Source organism: Pantherophis guttatus, chromosome 7, assembly GCF_059756535.1.
Source record: "Pantherophis guttatus breed Tessera chromosome 7, ASM5975653v1, whole genome shotgun sequence".
Taxonomy (NCBI): Eukaryota; Metazoa; Chordata; class Lepidosauria; order Squamata; family Colubridae; genus Pantherophis; species Pantherophis guttatus.
The window spans coordinates 44,898,906-44,917,257 of NC_142069.1; the positions used below are offsets into that span (position 1 = coordinate 44,898,906).

The 18,352-nt window shown below is 39.9% G+C and overlaps 1 protein-coding gene across 1 annotated transcript; it reads left to right on the plus strand.

The window, feature by feature from the left end:
* Positions 1 to 10,851: 10,851 nt before the first annotated feature.
* On the plus strand, positions 10,852 to 17,923 carry CCDC107 (coiled-coil domain containing 107). The gene is made up of 6 exons (XM_034403559.3): positions 10,852 to 11,121; positions 11,738 to 11,943; positions 12,563 to 12,629; positions 14,509 to 14,599; positions 16,647 to 16,756; positions 17,118 to 17,923. Exons 1-6 carry the CDS (start codon positions 10,968 to 10,970, stop codon positions 17,390 to 17,392), a joined length of 903 nt encoding a protein of 300 aa, XP_034259450.1. The 5' UTR covers positions 10,852 to 10,967; the 3' UTR covers positions 17,393 to 17,923.
* The last annotated feature ends 429 nt before the right edge of the window (positions 17,924 to 18,352 follow it).

The window sequence follows — 18,352 nt, forward strand, 5'->3', positions numbered from 1 at the left end:
TTCAGTTTGAAGTTGACAGCTGTTCTATAGAGTGTTTCTACTTAGAATTAAATTAAAAAAGGGAATACATTGGCCTATTCTACTATACCGATGTTCCCCTTTTCCCACTAGTGAAATAGTAACGGCTGTTCTGGTAGAGACAAATAGCTGTCAAAAGGATAAGGGGAGGGGACATGATAAGTATGGGTGGGGGAGAAGAGATGATCAGTATGAAGCAGAGGTATCCATAAGTGGCTACAATGATGCCAAAAGATTGTATTGACATCACAATGAAACAGAGATAGTTAGGATGGAGGCTTGCTAGAGACCAAGGAGAAAAGGCAACTTTGTCTCCTAACATCCCCAAAACACATCTGCAATCACATCCATGACGCATCATGACTTGTTTTGAAGATAAACTGAGAAACTTTATCAGGTTTGTACATTTTGAAGCTATAGTAGAATACTGTAACATCAACTTGAGGAGGGAAATACTACTTTAAAACTAATGTATCTAAGAATAACTTAAGGCTCTTTCAATTACAGGAACATACATATTATGCAGGATCTAATAAAAAATGTCAAGATGGCAGCTGTGATGTTATGATCTGTCCATTTTTTTAATGGAACACACATAAAAAATAGTTGGAGCTTTGATCACACCATTGTGGCTATCAATTTGACTTTTATGACCACACCCAGAAGATAAAAGGCTCTGAAGATAAAAATACCAAGTTGTAATGCACCCTAATCAACTGTTCATTTCTTTTCCACTGTCACAATCCATTAGCAGAAAAAAATGTGTTTCAGTACAGTATTTCTTCTGGTCTATTTCCTGACCTGGTTTATCTTGAAGGGCCATGACAATAGGGACAGATGAAGATTGATAAGCCCAGTAGATAGGACAGTACAGAAACTAAACTGGCTCTAATGGGGATGCAATAGAAAAGACCAATTTGTTTCAGAGATTGATGGTCCATTAATCATATTAATATGCAAGCTTGCTTTCTCCCAATTTTCAGAGGCAGTGCATTGACTCAGGGCAAGGGAAATGATTGTTATATCATTTTTTCCTGCAGTTAGGCAGTTGACTGAAGGGTGTATATGGGTGTGTGCATATGAATTGATACATGCACACACACACCACACACACCACACACAAAAGTAGAGAGAGATAAAATAAAAATGGAGCAGAGAGTTAACCCTTCAGGTAAGCAAGATAATTGTAGGTGCATGATACATGTACATATCAGTGGTGGGTTCCTCCTGGTTCGGTCCGGTTCGGCCGAGCCGGTATCAGTGACGATATGATGTCACCGAACCGGTTCTCCCCCCGCCCTCCCACCCCCCACCCACCCTATTCTTACCTTTTATTTGGTCCCACCCCCAATCTATTGCTGCCTCGTGTCCCAGCTGATGACTAGAGGGAAAAAAACTGTTTAAACTCTTGCCGCGGGGCTTCAAAGGGCCGTCCTACAGCTGATCAGTGTTAAAAGCAAACAGATGAGTCGGGTCGTAAGTGCGAGGACCTTCCAGAAATGACTCTGACCAGCTAGCCACGCCCACCTAGTCACATGACCTCCAAGCCACACCCACAAAATAAGCCACGCCCACAGAACCGGTAGTAAAAAAATTTATGTCACGAGTGTTTCCAGGATTGCTGTGGCTACCTGCCTACTCACAAACAGTATGGTTTCAATCAAGCCATCTCCTGTTGGCAATTACCTGCAAGCCTTCCCCACCCTAGTTAATTGCAGGTTAACTCCCTATATAAGCAAGGACCTTTTGCTTACTACTAGGGCCTAGACTCCTCGTTTAGGCCTAAATGCACAGCTCCTGCAGGAAGCTTAGTGCAACGCCGCAGATGGGAGAAGAATGCAGATAAGGACTCCAGATGCCGTTACAGAGAAACTCCCACGGATGCTTGCCTTTTGCTGTTTTGTAGCACGCAAGCTATCATCGGGACTGCTGTTGCTGTACCTTTTTCCTCCCACAAGCTTCAAGCAATGTTTGCTGTTTGAACTGTTTTTACTTCAGGTGACTTTTAGCTGTGAAGCTTGTGCTGCCCCCATTATGATTGCCTTGATGATGTATCGACGCCGAAGCTGCTTACCTTCATGCTAGCTTTATTCTTTTGTGAACTGTTTCGGTATTGTGGAGAGGGATCTAGGGAGATAGCCTTGCTTTACATACCCAGATAAGACTTTGTTTTTAATGTGTTTTCTTAAAGACATAGTGCTTTTTAAATGTTTTAAAGTAAATTATATTTTTACACAAGGCGCCTCTGTCAGAATCATTTCAGTCTCAGTGTGTTTACTCATGAGCTGGTTCACGGTCCAGGGTACCCCTCAACCCCATTTCGTAACAGTTGGTAGCAGAGGATGGTTTAAAGAACTTACGCTCATGTAACGCGCTAGACTGGAATGTCTGCAGTTGAATAGATGTTGACTAGGGCAGCAGCAGCAGCAAAAAGTATGAAGTCACAAACTGGACTGTCTGGGGCTCAGGCCAAAAATGTTTTGGCTGAAAAACCCAAACTCTAATTGATTTAGAGAATAGTGGAGCTGTAAGTTTTGGAGCAGAGGCCTCAACTTCTGAAGGGCCTAAGATAGTGAGTAAACCATCATCACCTAAAGAAGTAGAGACTGGAAGAACGCCACTTCAGGTCTTGAAAACAAATACAGAGGTGGATGATGAGTTTAGGAAGGCAATCCTTCAGTTTTTAGGTTTGCCCACAGTAAGTCAGAACCCGACTGCTGATTCTAGCGAATTATTAAAAAATCCAGCCGTGAAAGGAAAGAAGATCGAAGTCCTACAAAACACCGGATCGGTAAGAGACTTTCAATCTTTTCCTAAAACCCCCACCTCAGACCATAAGTGGAGAATGGGGGATAACAAACTGCCTGATTCGAATGTTCCTGCTTCTTTGTTAAACCAGCATGGCCAAGTTGATATTGCGCCACCTGCTGTTGAAGCCATCATAGATCAGGCCATAAAGACTTTAGCTCCCTTGATGACATCAGTGACTTCTGCTAAAATTTAAGAGACTCTCATGTTGAGCGTAAGGTTGCAAGTGTGATAGAAACTTTGGCAACCATTTTAGGCGATGGTTTGCAGGCACCATCGGCTCAACAAATAGTAGCTGCACATACCAAAGCACCCCTGATGTCTGCGACTAATTCAGCGCACGCCACGAGTGGGATATATCCATCCGTGATGACATCAACATCCAGGACGGTTCCGGAGGCTGCCTCAACTGATGATAGGAATTTGGGAGCGCGTCCAAAAATTCCTAGAGATGTGCACCAGAGAGGACCCTCGACCTTTTGTGATCAAACCAGAATGAGCTTTGCATCCGCACTACCTGAAGTGTTAATCCCTCCCATTGGGGAGGAACGATTGTCAGAATGCCTGATGGAAGACACTGTGCTGTGTGCTTCCATTCCAATGCCTTATTGCCTGTTCCAGGATGGACCACATTTTGAACATCAATTAATGTCTGTTTCCATGTTTAATAATGTACAGGTCCTTCCTCCTAATTTTAAAAGTTTAAGTGTGGGTGGAGGAAATTTTAAGGAATGGGTTAAAAGTATTCAAGTAATTTTAATGAAAGAGAATGTTTTATCGTTGTTGTTAAAACCCCCACCTAGACCATGGTCCTTAGAAGTTGATCTTTTACATCATAAGGCCTTTTGTATTTTATTGATGTCCATTGATCCTGCACTATATCCCAGTATACCTAGTAACCTGACCGTAACAGAAGTTTGGGTGAAACTGCATAAGTTATTTTGTTCAAAAAGCTCCCATGTTACAAACAGAGTTTATAGGGAGTTCTATTCCGCAAGGTTGAAGGCGGGAGTAGATATTAATGAACACTTATGTGAGTTAAACAGGTTAAGGCAGGAATTGATGTTGAGGGGGGAAACAGTGTCTGAACAAACCCTCATTACTGTTATACTCAATTCCCTTGATCCTAGCTGGGATAATTTTATATCGCAACTGGATAATGTTGATTGTAATAACTTATCTTTAGAAGTGTTATCTGGCAGATTGATTGCAGAAGATAACTTGCGAAAATGCAGGGCGGCTTTTCACAAAAAGGAAAAACCTTTAAGAAGGCCCGATAGTTCAGATAGAGCATATACTATCGGAGAATGCTTCAATTGTGGTTCAAGAGAACATTATAGAAGGGATTGCCCACATAATGTGAATGCTAGGGCATGCTCAAAGGTACCTTCTGATAATAAATGTAAAAGGAGGCCATTACCTCCTGGTAGAAAGCCAAGTGTAGATGTTCCTAACCACAGAAGGGGCAAAAAGCCAAATGAAAGCAACAAAGGGAACAATCCCAGGTTTAATGATAGCTCTGTAGGTATAGTGGAAACTACTGAGTCAGAGCTTACAAGGGAACAGCGAGAGCAACTATAGTTAATGGACAGTGGAGCCAATAACCATGTTGTCAGTGACCGAAGGTTGTTTGTTATTATGAGAAGGCATCAATCCATGGTCAAAGTTGCAAACGGTAAAAAGGTGAATGTTGTTGGCATTGGAGATGTTTATATCCCTGGGATAGGAAAGATTCATGGAGCACTGTATGTACCAGAGATAGATCATAATTTGCTAAGCCTAATGAGGATATGTGAGAACCCCAGAATGGAGATTCTGTTCCCAGGAGGAACAGCTGTGATCAAAAACAACAAATGTGTGATTGGGGAGGTTTTGAAGATAGGTGGTTTGCCTTATTATTCCCCCAATACGAATGCTGAGTCCTGCAGCGATAGCTTGTTTTTGTTTTTATTAAATTTGTATACCGCCCTACTCCCGAAGGACTCAGGGCGGTGAACAGCCATAAAATAAAACATATAAATACAAAATTTAAAATAGAGATAAAACAGATTAAATAAATTTGGCTGAACCATATTTAAAACCCCAATAATTTAAAACCAAATTTAAAATTCCCATTTAAAAGAGGAAAAGTTTAGGTCAGGCTGGCTTGCTGGAATAGGAACGTCTTAAGCGTGTAATTATACTATCTCATTTGGTAGTAACAATGAATCACAGTTAGAACTAGGTGATGAGGATCAAGACTTTCACCAGAGGAAGCCTTGTAAAGATAAATGTAAAGTTAATAAAAAGTTTTTAAATTTTAACTTAGAGTCAGATAATAGGGAACCTGAAAATGCTAATGCAATTTCTATAGGAGAGCCGTTGCACAATGAATGTGCTCACTTGATGCATCGCAGGCTAGGTCATGTGAGTTTTCCTATAGTGAAAAAGGTAACCGAACACTCAAGGGGGACCAAGATCAATGATTGTAACACATTTCTAGATTGTTCAATTTGTAGGAGTGCAAAGTTGAAGGTGAAATCTGCGCCCAAGAGGTCTCAGAGGTACTCTGAACACCCGTTTCAGCTCATCCACATGGATTTGGTGGGTCCATTCGCACCTTCCATGGGTAAGAGACGGTACTTTCTTACCATAGTAGACGACCATAGCAGATTTGGATTCGTTTTTCCCCTAATGTCCAAGAGTGAAACGTTGACTAAGTTTAAGGAATTTTGTAACTTAGTCCAGAACCAGCACCAGGTCAGAGTTAAGAAGATCTTAATTGACAGGGGGACTGAATTTAATTCCAGGCAGTTCTCCAGCTGGTTGAGGAGTAAGGGCATAGTCCACTTATGCACCGCGCCTTACTCTAAGTTTCAAAATGGTGTTGTAGAACAGCGCAGCAACGTATTACTAACAATGATGCGGTGCGCCCTAGAGGATTCCGGACTAGATTTCGCGTACTGGGTAGAAGCAGTTAGATACGCGAATTACACCCTGAACCGTGTGTGGTCTAGCGTGGTGCAGAAGACCCCATACGAGGTGCTATATGGCCATAAGCCTAGCTTGGCACACCTCCACATTTTCGGAGCGATGGCCGATGTTCATGTCCCGAAGGAACTCAGGAGAAAGGGAGACCGGATCTCTGTTAAACTCAGATTCGTTGGTTATGAGCAGGGTTCCAAGGCATTTAGGTTTGCCTACCCTAACGGGAAATTAATGATATCGAGGTCTGCCACCTTTCACGAAGGGGCCAATTGGAGTAAGATCCATGCCAATGAGATTCTTACTCAGAACCCTTCCCGTAGTTGTTGTAGACGAGCAGAGGATGTATCGGAGAACCTACTCGAGGATAGGGATACATCTAGTTCTGGGAAGCGTGCATCCCAGGCACCCTTGAAAGGGGTATTGAAGCGTAAGATGGGGGTAGCCAGGAAGGATAGGCACCCAGCTTCTGAGACGCATAGTGATAGTCACGAGGTAGATGACTCATCGGATGACTCTGATGTGAGTGACACTCCTAAACGCAGACCAGTTAGGGCTACTAGAGGCAATAAGCCTAAGAGGTACGACGACTTTGTTACCTCAGTCGACCAGGTTTTGGCCACCCCTCAGAGATAGAAGGATGTGTTGGCCTTACCTGACCATGAACGACAGAAGTGGCTGGCCGCCATGGATACAGAACTAGACAGCCTGAAAAGGCTGGATGTATTCATGCCAACAAGATTGCCCAAGGATAAGAGGGTGATCGGCACCAGGTGGCTTTTCAAGCAAAAGCCCATTGAAGGTGGGGGCTTTATAAGTTTAGTTTAGTTTATTTAGTTTATTTAATTTGTATACCACCCTACTCCCGAAGGACTCAGGGCGGTGAACAGCCAAACAATAAAATACATAGATACAAAAAATTTAAAAACCAAATAAAATCAAATTAAATCATTTTGGCCCAGACAGATTAAAACACCCCAATAATTTAAAAACAGATTAAAATTTATGTATTTAAAAAGGGAAGAGATTAGGCCAAGCCCGCCTGATGGAATAGGAAGGTCTTCACAGCGCGGCGGAAGGTGCGCAGATCCGGGATCCTCCGTATCTCCGGGGGGAGCTCATTCCAGATGGTAGGTGCCCCCACAGAGAAGGCTCTCCCCCTAGGGGCCGCCAGTTGACACTGTTTGGCTGACGGCACCCGGAGGAGTCCCTCTCTATGAGAGCGTACTGGCCGGTGGGAGGCTATTGGTGGTAGTAGGCGGTCCCGTAGATAACCAGGTCCTAAGCCATGGAGCGCTTTAAAGGTGGTAACCAAAACCTTGAAGCGCACCAGGAAGACCACCGGGAGCCAGTGCAGCTCGCACAGGAGAGGTGTTACATGGGAGCGCCATGTCGCTCCCATTACAACCCGCGCGGCCACACTCTGCGCCAGTTGGAGCCTCCGGGTGCTCCTCAAGGGGAGCCCCATGTAGAGAGCATTGCAATAGTCCAGGCGGGAGGTGACGAGGGCATGAGTGACCGTGCGTAACGAGTCCCGATCCAGAAAGGGATGCAACTGGCAAATCAGGCGAACCTGATGAAAAATCCTCCCGGTCACGGCCGTCAAGTGTTCTTCTAAAGACAGCCGTGAATCCAGGAGGACGCCCAAGTTGCGAGCCCTCTCCGTGGGGGCCAATGATTCGCCCCCAATAGTCAGTGATGGCGTCAACTGACTATATCGGGACGTCGGAAACCACAGCCACTCGGTCTTGGATGGGTTGAGCCTGAGCCTGTTCCTCCCCATCCAGATCCGTACGGCCTCCAGGCACCGGGACATCACTTCAAGGGCATCGTTGCGAGACTAGTAGCGCAGGGATTCTCGCAGAGATTCCCTGATGATTATGAGGACACCTTCTCGCCCACGGTGCGCCCTGAGAGCGTGAGAACAGCTCTCTCTATCGCTACCATGCGAGGCGAACATGTATATCAGTTTGATATTCAGACAGCGTACCTGCATGCCCAGTTAGACAAAGAGCTGTACGTGAGGATTCCTCAGGGAGTAAGCCATCGGGAAGACGATGTGTGGTTGTTGAACAAGAGCCTATATGGCTTAAAACAATCTGGTAAGCGATGGTACGAGTGTCTCACTAAAAGCCTGAGAGAGATGGGCTTTTTACCATCGTCGGCTGACGAGTGTGTTTTTGTCAAGGAAGATCAGGGCATTAGGGAAACGGTATTGTTGTACGTTGATGACATCCTATATATTTGCAGATCAGAGAACAGGCATAAGAAGTTCTCTGAGGACCTAAGTAAGAGTTTCGCCTTAAAACCATTAAGTCACATTAGCAAATTTTTAGGGGTGCAATTCGTAAAAACTGAGAAGGGGTTTCGGCTCTCTCAGGAAGATAAAATTCAGGAATTGCTTAAAAAGTGTAGCATGGTAGAGGCGAAGCCATGCGATACCCCTATGGCAACAGACTTCCTTAAGAATATGTACACTGAGAGCACGGAGTTTGAAGATAAGACCCTTTACAAGTCCGTGATTGGGTCATTGTTGTACATTGCAAATTGGACTAGACCGGACATCAGTCTAAGTGTAAATGTGTTATCTAGACATTCTGAACATCCCACACAGTACCATTGGAGCGGAATTAAATGACTCCTGAGATACTTAAAGGGTACTGTGAACTATTCATTGTTATTGGAACCAGAAGCAACCAGAGAATTAAGATTGAGTTGTTTTTCAGATGCCGATTGGGCAGGGGATGTTAGATCTAGAAAAAGTACCTCGGGGTACATTGCACACCTAAATAGTAGCCCCGTGTATTGGTACTCTGGGAAGCAGGAGCTAATTGCAACCTCCACAGCAGAAGCTGAGTATGTGAGTTTGTCCAAAGCTTCCAATAACCTAGTTTGGTTTGACGATCTTCTGGTAAGCTTATGGAAGCAGCCCATGCAACCTATAAAAGTCTATGAGGACAACATGGCTGCCATTAACATATCGGAAGCCGATACTGTAGGCCAGAGATCACGCCATATTGATATACAAAACAAACATGTGAGGCAATTGGTGAAAACAGGTTTCATTAAGACTGTGTATTGTGAAACCAAGGAACAGGTAGCGGACGTGTTTACCAAACCGCTGCCCCGTGACCAACACCTCTATCTTCTGGGTAAAATGTCTATGGCTATGTGAATGTACTTACCATTGATGTATATATGTACCCAATGTAGAATGTATGTTTGTTAACGAGTCAAATAGCCGCAGAGAAGGGGATTGTCACGAGTGTTTCCAGGATTGCTGTGGCTACCTGCCTACTCACAAACAGTATGGTTTCAATCAAGCCATCTCCTGTTGGCAATTACCTGCAAGCCTTCCCCGCCCTAGTTAATTGCAGGTTAACTCCCTATATAAGCAAGGACCTTTTGCTTGCTACTTGGGCCTAGACTCCTTGTTTAGGCCTAAATGCACAGCTCCTGCAGGAAGCTTAGTGCAACGCCGCAGATGGGAGAAGAATGCAGATAAGGACTCCAGATGCCGTTACAGAGAAACTCCCACGGATGCTTGCCTTTTGCTGTTTTGTAGCACGCAAGCTATCATCGGGACTGCTGTTGCTGTACCTTTTTCCTTCCACAAGCTTCAAGCAATGTTTGCTGTTTGAACTGTTTTTACTTCAGGTGACTTTTAGCTGTGAAGCTTGTGCTGCCCCCATTATGATTGCCTTGATGATGTATCGACGCCGAAGCTGCTTACCTTCATGCTAGCTTTATTCTTTTGTGAACTGTTTCGGTATTGTGGAGAGGGATCTAGGGAGATAGCCTTGCTTCACATACCCAGATAAGACTTTGTTTTTAATGTGTTTTCTTAAAGACATAGTGCTTTTTAAATGTTTTAAAGTAAATTATATTTTTACACAAGGCGCCTCTGTCAGAATCATTTCAGTCTCAGTGTGTTTACTCATGAGCTGGTTCACGGTCCGGGGTACCCCTCAACCCCATTTTGTAACAATTTAGAACCCATCCCTGGTACATATCCTCCAAAAACAAGTAAGGGTCTTGTTTTATCACTTTACAGCCCATAGGGTGAAGGCTATATAAATTTGAAGTCTGCATACTATGCAGTATTTAATATTCTATAGATGCGTATCTCATTTTAGAGCAACTGTTTTTAGGTCCTGTGAAAGCAATGTGTGGCCAAAATTATATTCTAAATATCAACATACACTCCTTGAGCTGTGGTGGCACAGTGGTTAGAATGCAGTACTGCAGGCAAATTCTGCTGCCTGCCTGCAATTTGGCAGATCGAATTCCACCAGGCTCAAGGTTGACTCTGTCTTCCATTCTTCCGAGGTGGGTAAAATGAGGACCCAGATTGTTGCGGGCAATATGCTGACTCTGTAAACCGCTTAGGGAGGATTGTAAAAGCACTGTGAAGCAGTATATGAATCTAAGTGCTATTGATATCGCTATTAAATTGTTTCTGATATCAGCAACATTTTTCAGTATCCATTTATATGCTCTATGACAGGGGTGGGCAACTGTGGCCCTTTTACAACCTGTGGACTTCAACTCCCAGAATTCCTGAGCCAGCTGGCTCAGGAATTCTGGGAGTTGAGGTCCAAAGGTTGTAAAAGGGCCACAGTTGCCCACCCCTGCTCTATTACATTAGAATTTATGTTCCCCACTATTAATAGCCTTTAGCTTTCTTCTGCATTTACAATAGTGTGATAATGAACAGAAATTGAATTCTGTTCATGAATTTTTGATTTTGAATCTGTTTTTCTGTTTTTGAATTCCAAAACACTGGATTAATGATCCTGTTTACCCTTTTCTCATCAGCTTTATTGCAGAACTACATATTTATAATATCCTTTCACAATTGTAAGCAGCAGTTTTCCCTCTTTTGTAAGCAAAAGCAAGATTTTATGCTGGAGGTGCACAGAAAGTTTCCGTTGAATTCACTCCCCTTCCTGCCACCTATCGCCACGCCAACAGTGCCTGGAGCCCATTAGGGGGCGCTACAAAAAAGATGAACCGAAGATGAAGGTCTTCCTTTGCAAATCTATGGTTTGTTTGTCTTCCGCTCCCCTTTTCCAGCTTCCTTCCAGCCGGTATTGGTTTATTCGAGTGACTGTAGGTGGCCGAGAGTAAAGCCGGCAGCCCCTTCTCGGAGGGCAGTGTTGTCACTGCGTGACGCCATGGCGCTTTCTTCGATGCAGCAGGTGTTCGTCTCTGTCGTGCTGGTACTTTGCCTGTTCGTAGTGATGCCCAGGATATTCAATGGGGGAGGGAAGTCTCCGCGGAGTGCCAAAACCTCCTCTGGCCGGCCAGCTCCTCACCAGCCCCGACACGGTATCGTACCGGCGCCCATTTCTTCCCTGTTCCACACTCCGTCCCTTCGTGGCAGGCAAAGGGAGACCACATTTTTATATATATGATAAAAAGCTGTCTTCTTTCAATGATTGTTTGGCTTGATGTCAGGGTTCCGTCTGCAACTAGGGGACTTATGTTAAAAGAAACTAGTCCTAAAGTGCCTTATAGAGAAGTTCCTTAACATTTACACCATGTGCAACTGTAGCTGGAAATAGTTAGAGAAACCGGGTCTTCCATAGGCTAGGTCGGCCTTTCTTGGGCTCATGTCCCTATTTATTGGGTTAATATGTCCTTTCTAGACAGCCTGGCCAGTAAAGTATGAGCTAAAGGAAAATGGGGTTTTTGCTTTTTGTGTTGTAGATATGGCTTTTGCTGTCTTTCTCTTAATGAAAAACACCTTATGTTCTCTTTATTATCATTTCTATCCTTTCCCCACAAACTGTTAATAAAGGGATTCTTATTAATGCGTTTGTTGATAGGAACTATCTATACAAATACTATACTTCAGCACATAAATCCCAGATTACAGCACTAGTTTTTATTAACTGGCTTTGGATTTAAGTGGCTCTGAATTATTAAAATGTTTATTCTGTAGGTGGAGCTGAGAAAATTCTGCATACACCCACGAATTTTGAATCTCCTGAAAGTAAAACATATCAAAGCATCCAGCAAATGAAAAGTGCAATGGAGAAGGAGTTGAAGACTGAACGGACTAAAGGCAATGGCAGAGACTTTGCTTTAACCCTAATGCCGCTATATGCTATTAGTGTGGGTGTGTTTGCTTTATACAAATTCTTAAAGGTAAATATTAAAAAACAAAAATCAAATCTAGACTTCCAGGTGGAATTATTTTGTAAAAGCACCTTTATAGATATGTCTTATTTTGCCAAATATACAGCATCGCATAGAAATTCAAGTTTTCTTATCTTAGTAAATGTTGAGGTAAAAGTTAAAATATTATGGCACATATAATCTAATGAAACGTACTCGTACAGAGGAGGCGTGAACAACTTGCATCTTCATGTCTGCTTGTATTTTTTGCATAGTTTTTATGGCAGTTCCTAGAACCTTTCAAAATACTTTTTTTTAGACAAAAGGGGAAAATAATGTATATATGAGAAATAATTAAATTTGCTGTATTTTAAATTGCATTTTGTCCTTGTGTTGCTAACTTTTTGGAACTTGCATTATGCAACTGAAAGCATAATGAAATTATAATTTTATTATAATTTACTTCATCTGAATATTCTGGATTGCTATTGACAATTTTATTAAAGGACTGAAACTAAACAGAAAGCATGCTAATGTAGGAATGTTTTGGAATATTATGTAAATATTTCGTTTACATTATATAATATTGGTACTTTTATTAGTCTTACATATTTAAGACACTTATAGAGATTGTTTTATGATTTTATAGATGAAATCGCAGGAAGAAAGTTTATCAAAAAAAGAAAAAAATGCAGAAGAAAAAACAAAAGAAACAGGTACGAATTGGGTCAAAATGTTTTGCTTATAGTTTTTATAGTAGAAACCTAGTACAAATTATCAAATGTTACTTGATATTGAGATTTATACATGAGTTCATTAACCATAGCTTCCCCATTCAAGACAAAACAGTTTATTTCAGTTTTTATTATTGCTTCATTAGCAAATGGAAAACATTTTGTCTTCAAAGTACAGTTCTGTGGTGATTAATTCTCTCTTCATCGGGAGAACAACTTCTTATCCAAAGAGAACAATTTCTTACAATTGAAAAACAGCCAAAAGTTTACAGGTAATTTACTTTGACAGAATGTGAATGTATCAGCAAAGAAAAAAAATTATGTGGAATAGCATTTCTTTAACTTTCTTTTTCATGATTGACATTCTTTTAGAAAGACTGAATTCATGTTGATCCTAATTGCAGCAGATGAGTGCAAGAGCTTTTTGGAGACAAAGAAGAGACTTGATTTTTTTAGATCATAAAATGGCATAGTTAAAAGCTTTAATGATTAATTCATGTGAAAGATTCACCTACCTGGAAAATCCTGATAAATAATATGTCTTAGACCTTGACACATTGTTCAAAGTGAATAAAGACATTTAAGTTGAAATGACCCATTTACTAGGCAGAAATAACTTTATTTATTTATTTACTTATTTACTTACTTATTTATTAACTTGCACTCTTACTCTCCTTATTGTGTTGAGAAACATCACCAATAGTTATAGAGAAATATATACATGAGTTCTTTTCATTCCAGATAGGCTTATTGTGAGATTTCTATTTCAGTTCCTTGCTGGAATGGAGGTTCTGTTGCAGAACATTGTTTTCCCTTGGCAAGATGGAATCATATCTGATTTCATTAACAGATAAGCTATTTAGCAAAAATTCTTTTGGCAGTTAAACAATGACATCTCATTTTAATTTTTAAACAATATTTTGTTTAAACTCTGGGGAAACAGTATACTGTATAACTGCATACAAAATGGTTTAATCAACATTCTAGTCAAATGTGAAAGTACTATTTGAGAATAAGGTTTGGAATTGATACATGAATAATCTTACATTCAGTAAAACAGACTGCTAATTGGGCCACATTGTATATACTATGACAGTGTAAATATAACTTCAGAGAAATACAGTATTAAAATGTATCTAAATGGGACATTTATTGTGTTGCTTTTACTGGGACTAAAGGTAAAGGTAAAGGTTCCCCTCCCACATAAATGCTAGTCGTTCCCGACTCTAGGGGGCAGTGCTCATCTCTGTTTCTAAGCCGAAGAGCCAGTGCTGTCTGATGACAATTCTGTGGTCATGTGGCTGGCATGACTAAATGCTGAAGGCACACGGAATGCTGTTACCTGCCCACGAAGGTGATCCCTATTTTTCTACTTGCATTTTTACATGCTTTCGAACTGCTAGATTGGCAGAAGCTAGGCAAGTAATGGGAGCTCACTCCATTACGCAGCACTAGGGATTTGAACTGCCGACCTTTCTGATCGACAAGCTCAGCATCTTAGCCACTGGGCCACCGCATCCCCTTTATTGGGACTAGATCAGTTTAAATTCCTCTTCAATGCATTGTGGCTTTGTCTGTAGTAATTTTGTTTGTTAGAAATAGTACTTCATTTTCGGTTTGAGCCTTCAAATATTTTAAAATAATTTTTGAAAAATATCTAAGGCATAAAACAATTCGTTTTAGAATCCAGTAGGAATTCCTTCATGCGTATTTATTAGAAAAATGCTTTGTTTCAGATCCTACAATCTGAACAGAACTGTAGCTATTATACTTCCACTTCTGCCTGTTGCTTTAGTTTTTGATTAATCTTAAAGATGTTCAGTTTATGCTAGCTTTTAAAAAGTGTATATTCTCACTTTAGAGCATCAACTTTTGGAATTGGAGCAACATCTTGCACAAACGGAAAAAATGTTAAATTCATTATTGACTCAGTTAGATCCACTTTCAAGCTGGTGAGTCAAATAGATTAAATCATAGCATTTCATTTAAATGTTATGTTGTTTATTTCAGATGTGAAAAGAGATCTGAGACATCATGTTTGTGAACTTAAAATAAGAACAGAATGTCAATATATTACGAATGGCATGTTTCCTCTTATTTTTGGCAATGCTTATTACAACTGATGTTTCACTGAGAGTTTTACCCCTTTTAGGGGTAAAAAGGAATGATAATTAGAATTTAAAGGTGCCATCATTTTTAACCTTTAATCTTTCAAGCACAGAATTTTTTTTATTTTTGAAAAACATATATCGCTATTATATTACTGAGGTAATTTACAACTTATAACAATTATGCCATTAAATAAAGAAAAAATAAATAAAAATACTGTGTATCAAGTATGCTTTATTTTTTTTTGCTATACCTATGTCTTGAAGTACAAGTATGTAAAATATCTATAGTTGCTTATGCCTGCTTTAAAGTAAACATAGCTCGATTCTGTTTCTGCATTATCAAAATAACCACAGATTTGTATTTTAGAACTTTGCAGCAGTGGCTTTTTAATATAATTAAAATCATGTGGTGACTGACAAATTGAAGGAATTTCCAGTACTTTTAAAAAGTTATACTGATATTATTCAACAATTCCATTTAAAAAGTAATTAGATTTTAGGTTTATAAGCTGGTTTGGATATAGTATTAATCTGTGTTTTAGTACCGTATTTTCCGGCGTATAAGACGACTGGGCGTATAAGACGACCCCCGACTTTTCCTGTTAAAATATAGGGTTTGGGCTATACTCGCCGTATAAGACTACCCCTCTTCCAACGCACACCAAATAAAAATTAAAAACCATCAACTGGCTCACCCGCAGCTGTGCTAGACCCAAAATGGCCCCTGCAACAAGCAGGAACCTCACACAGCCACAAAAAGCCCAAAAAAACCAACTTTCACACTTTACACACACACAACACAACACAACACAACTGGCTCACCCACAATGTAAAAGCAGCTGTGCTAGACCCAAAATGGCCCCTTCAACAAGCAGGAACCTCACACAGCCACAAAAAGCCCAAAAAACCAACTTTCACACTTTACACATACAAAATTCCACATACAGCTTTGTGAGATTTTGTGTGTTTGTGTAGTTAGAGTAAAACACTACAGAAACACACTAAATCTCAGAAAGCTGCACAAATATTTTTATTTTTATATGAAAGCTAAATTTAAAACTTCCTAAACTTTAAATGGCTAGGTCTAAAAAAGAACAACTTAAAAAAAAACCCAATTAACTATTTTTTTTAAAGATCCCAAAGGGGAAAAAAACTTACCCAATAGAACAGGGGTCTCCAACCTTGGTAACTTTAAGATTTGTAGACTTCAACTCCCAGAATTCCTCAGCCAGCAAAACAAAGCTGGCTGAGGAATTCTGGGAGTTGAAGTCCACAACTCCTGCCTGCTTGATTGCAGGCAGGGAGTGGCTTGCTGATGGAATGGATTCAGGCAAGCGAAGCAAGGCAAGTGTTGCGATTAGCAGCTAAGGTAAGCAAGCTGGAGGGGGAAAACTTTTTTCTTTTACAGGGCTCTGGCATCCCAGCTGAGTTGCCTGATTAGCAGGCAAAGCTTGGATCGCCAGAGCTTGGATCGCCAGAGCCATTTAAGGCTCGTCAGAGTCTTTCGGACTGGTCTGCCTGGTTACAGGAGAACGACACCCGGCGTATAAGACGACCCCCGACTTTTGAGAAGATTTTCATGTGTTAAAAAGTCGTCTTATACGCCGGAAAATACGGTACTATATGTAAAAAATCTGGAATAGTTTTAATACAGTGAACAGAAATATAATCAATTTTATGTTAGCTTGGTTTTCACCTAATACTGTGTGGGGCTGATTAGAAATGAACAACGTAAATGTAGTTTGAAATTTAGTTTCATTTAAGTAAAATATAGGTAATGTGGTTGATTTAAATTTACTAATAATATAAATGAATTCAATATTATTTTAATAGAATTGTAATTATTTTTTGTCCTGATTAATTCTGATCCAGCTTTTTGGCTTTTCAGTATTAATACTTTGGCTTCTGATCAGAAAAATGAAATTATGGAACAACTAGAGTCCATTAGAAAGATGATGAAAGAAAGTGGATTAGACAAATCGGCTATGAAGCCAGAAGGTACTTTTGGAGGATTTTAATGCTCTCTAATAAATTACTACTAGATATTTTGATTATTTTTTAAGCAGGTTTTCCTACTCTAACAAATATTGCAATAATCTGCATGTTCTTTTGCGCATATGAATTGGCTTGTTCCATTTGATCTATTCTAAAGTTCCAAGCAAGGCCAGAGTTCTCATTGTTTCTTGCCCCTTAATTATCATATTATATATGACCTATTAACTGACCTATTAACTCGCTTTTAGAACAAACTGCAACAACTTGCTTTATGATTTAATAGATAACATAAAAACTGGTTTAATTGCAAAAATAGTAACCTAATTGTAATGTTGTATTCCAATTTCCTTTTATGTATATTAAGATATTAGCCACCATACATGCCAAGAGAAGCTTGAAGATCTAATAGAGTCATTCAGCAATCATCCAGAAGTAAAAATAGATGAGGATATTTATGAAAAATGTGAGCATGATGCCTTATTTGAAGATATGGAAGAGTCTTATGGTATAAAAAAGTATCAGCGTTTTGATCATGAATATTTACTCAGCACAATGGAAGAACCAAAGAAGATGGAAGTAACTAATCGAGATATAACAGAATTAGATACTGGGTTAAGAAGACGTCTTAGGAATGAATGAACGAACTGTAATGAATATTGGACATACTATACAATACACTTTAAAATTTGTAAATATATTCACAATAACTGCTGTATATTTTAAAATGATATATTTATTAACATTTCCTATTTATTCAGAATAAAATAATTTCTGCATATACTGCACAGAAAATTCTATCCAGTATCATAATTGCACAGTTTCATTTTTAAAGTTATTGTGGGCATGGACATAAAAGATATTGTAAGTTTGTGTTATGTGGCTCTGCAGAAATTATTCGCAAGAAATATGGAATGTACTGGTATTAATTATTTAGTTTCTTGACATTTCAGTGTAACTTTAATATGGATTCTGATATTCTTTTTTTGAAACAGTGGAAATAGGTATATTTCTTTGAGACAAGCTACGTATGTTTGAGACAAGCTACCTACCTTTCATTAAATATCAATAACCTTTAGATTTTATTTGTAACTGATTAGTATTGAAAATTAAAATGAAGCAGTTAAATTCAATGCATGTATGATAGCTAATTATATGATGAATTGCCAACCACATTACCCTGATTCTACTTTTGTGCTTAATTTAGTAAGGTGTTTTGCTATCATTTAATCTGATTTTTGCAGGCTATTGATGCAAATTTGACGTTGTTATGCAGTTCCAAAATCCTCATAGATGATTGACTGACTGACTGACTGACTGACTGACTGACTGACTGACTGTCTGTCTATCTATCTATCTATCTATCTATCTATCCATCCATCCATCCATCCATCCATCCATCCATCTCCCTCAAAGAGGGGCTCTGGGCAATGATATGACTGATTTGTTTTCTCAGAATAATGTGAGAATAGTTGCTATGAGTATTATGGCATTTTCTGTAGAAGTCATAAAGCAGGACATCAACATAGACACTACAAGGGTAGATTCTTTTTTCAAAGCTGGTTTCATAATTTATTGCTGATGGTGGCAAATTGAATCCCT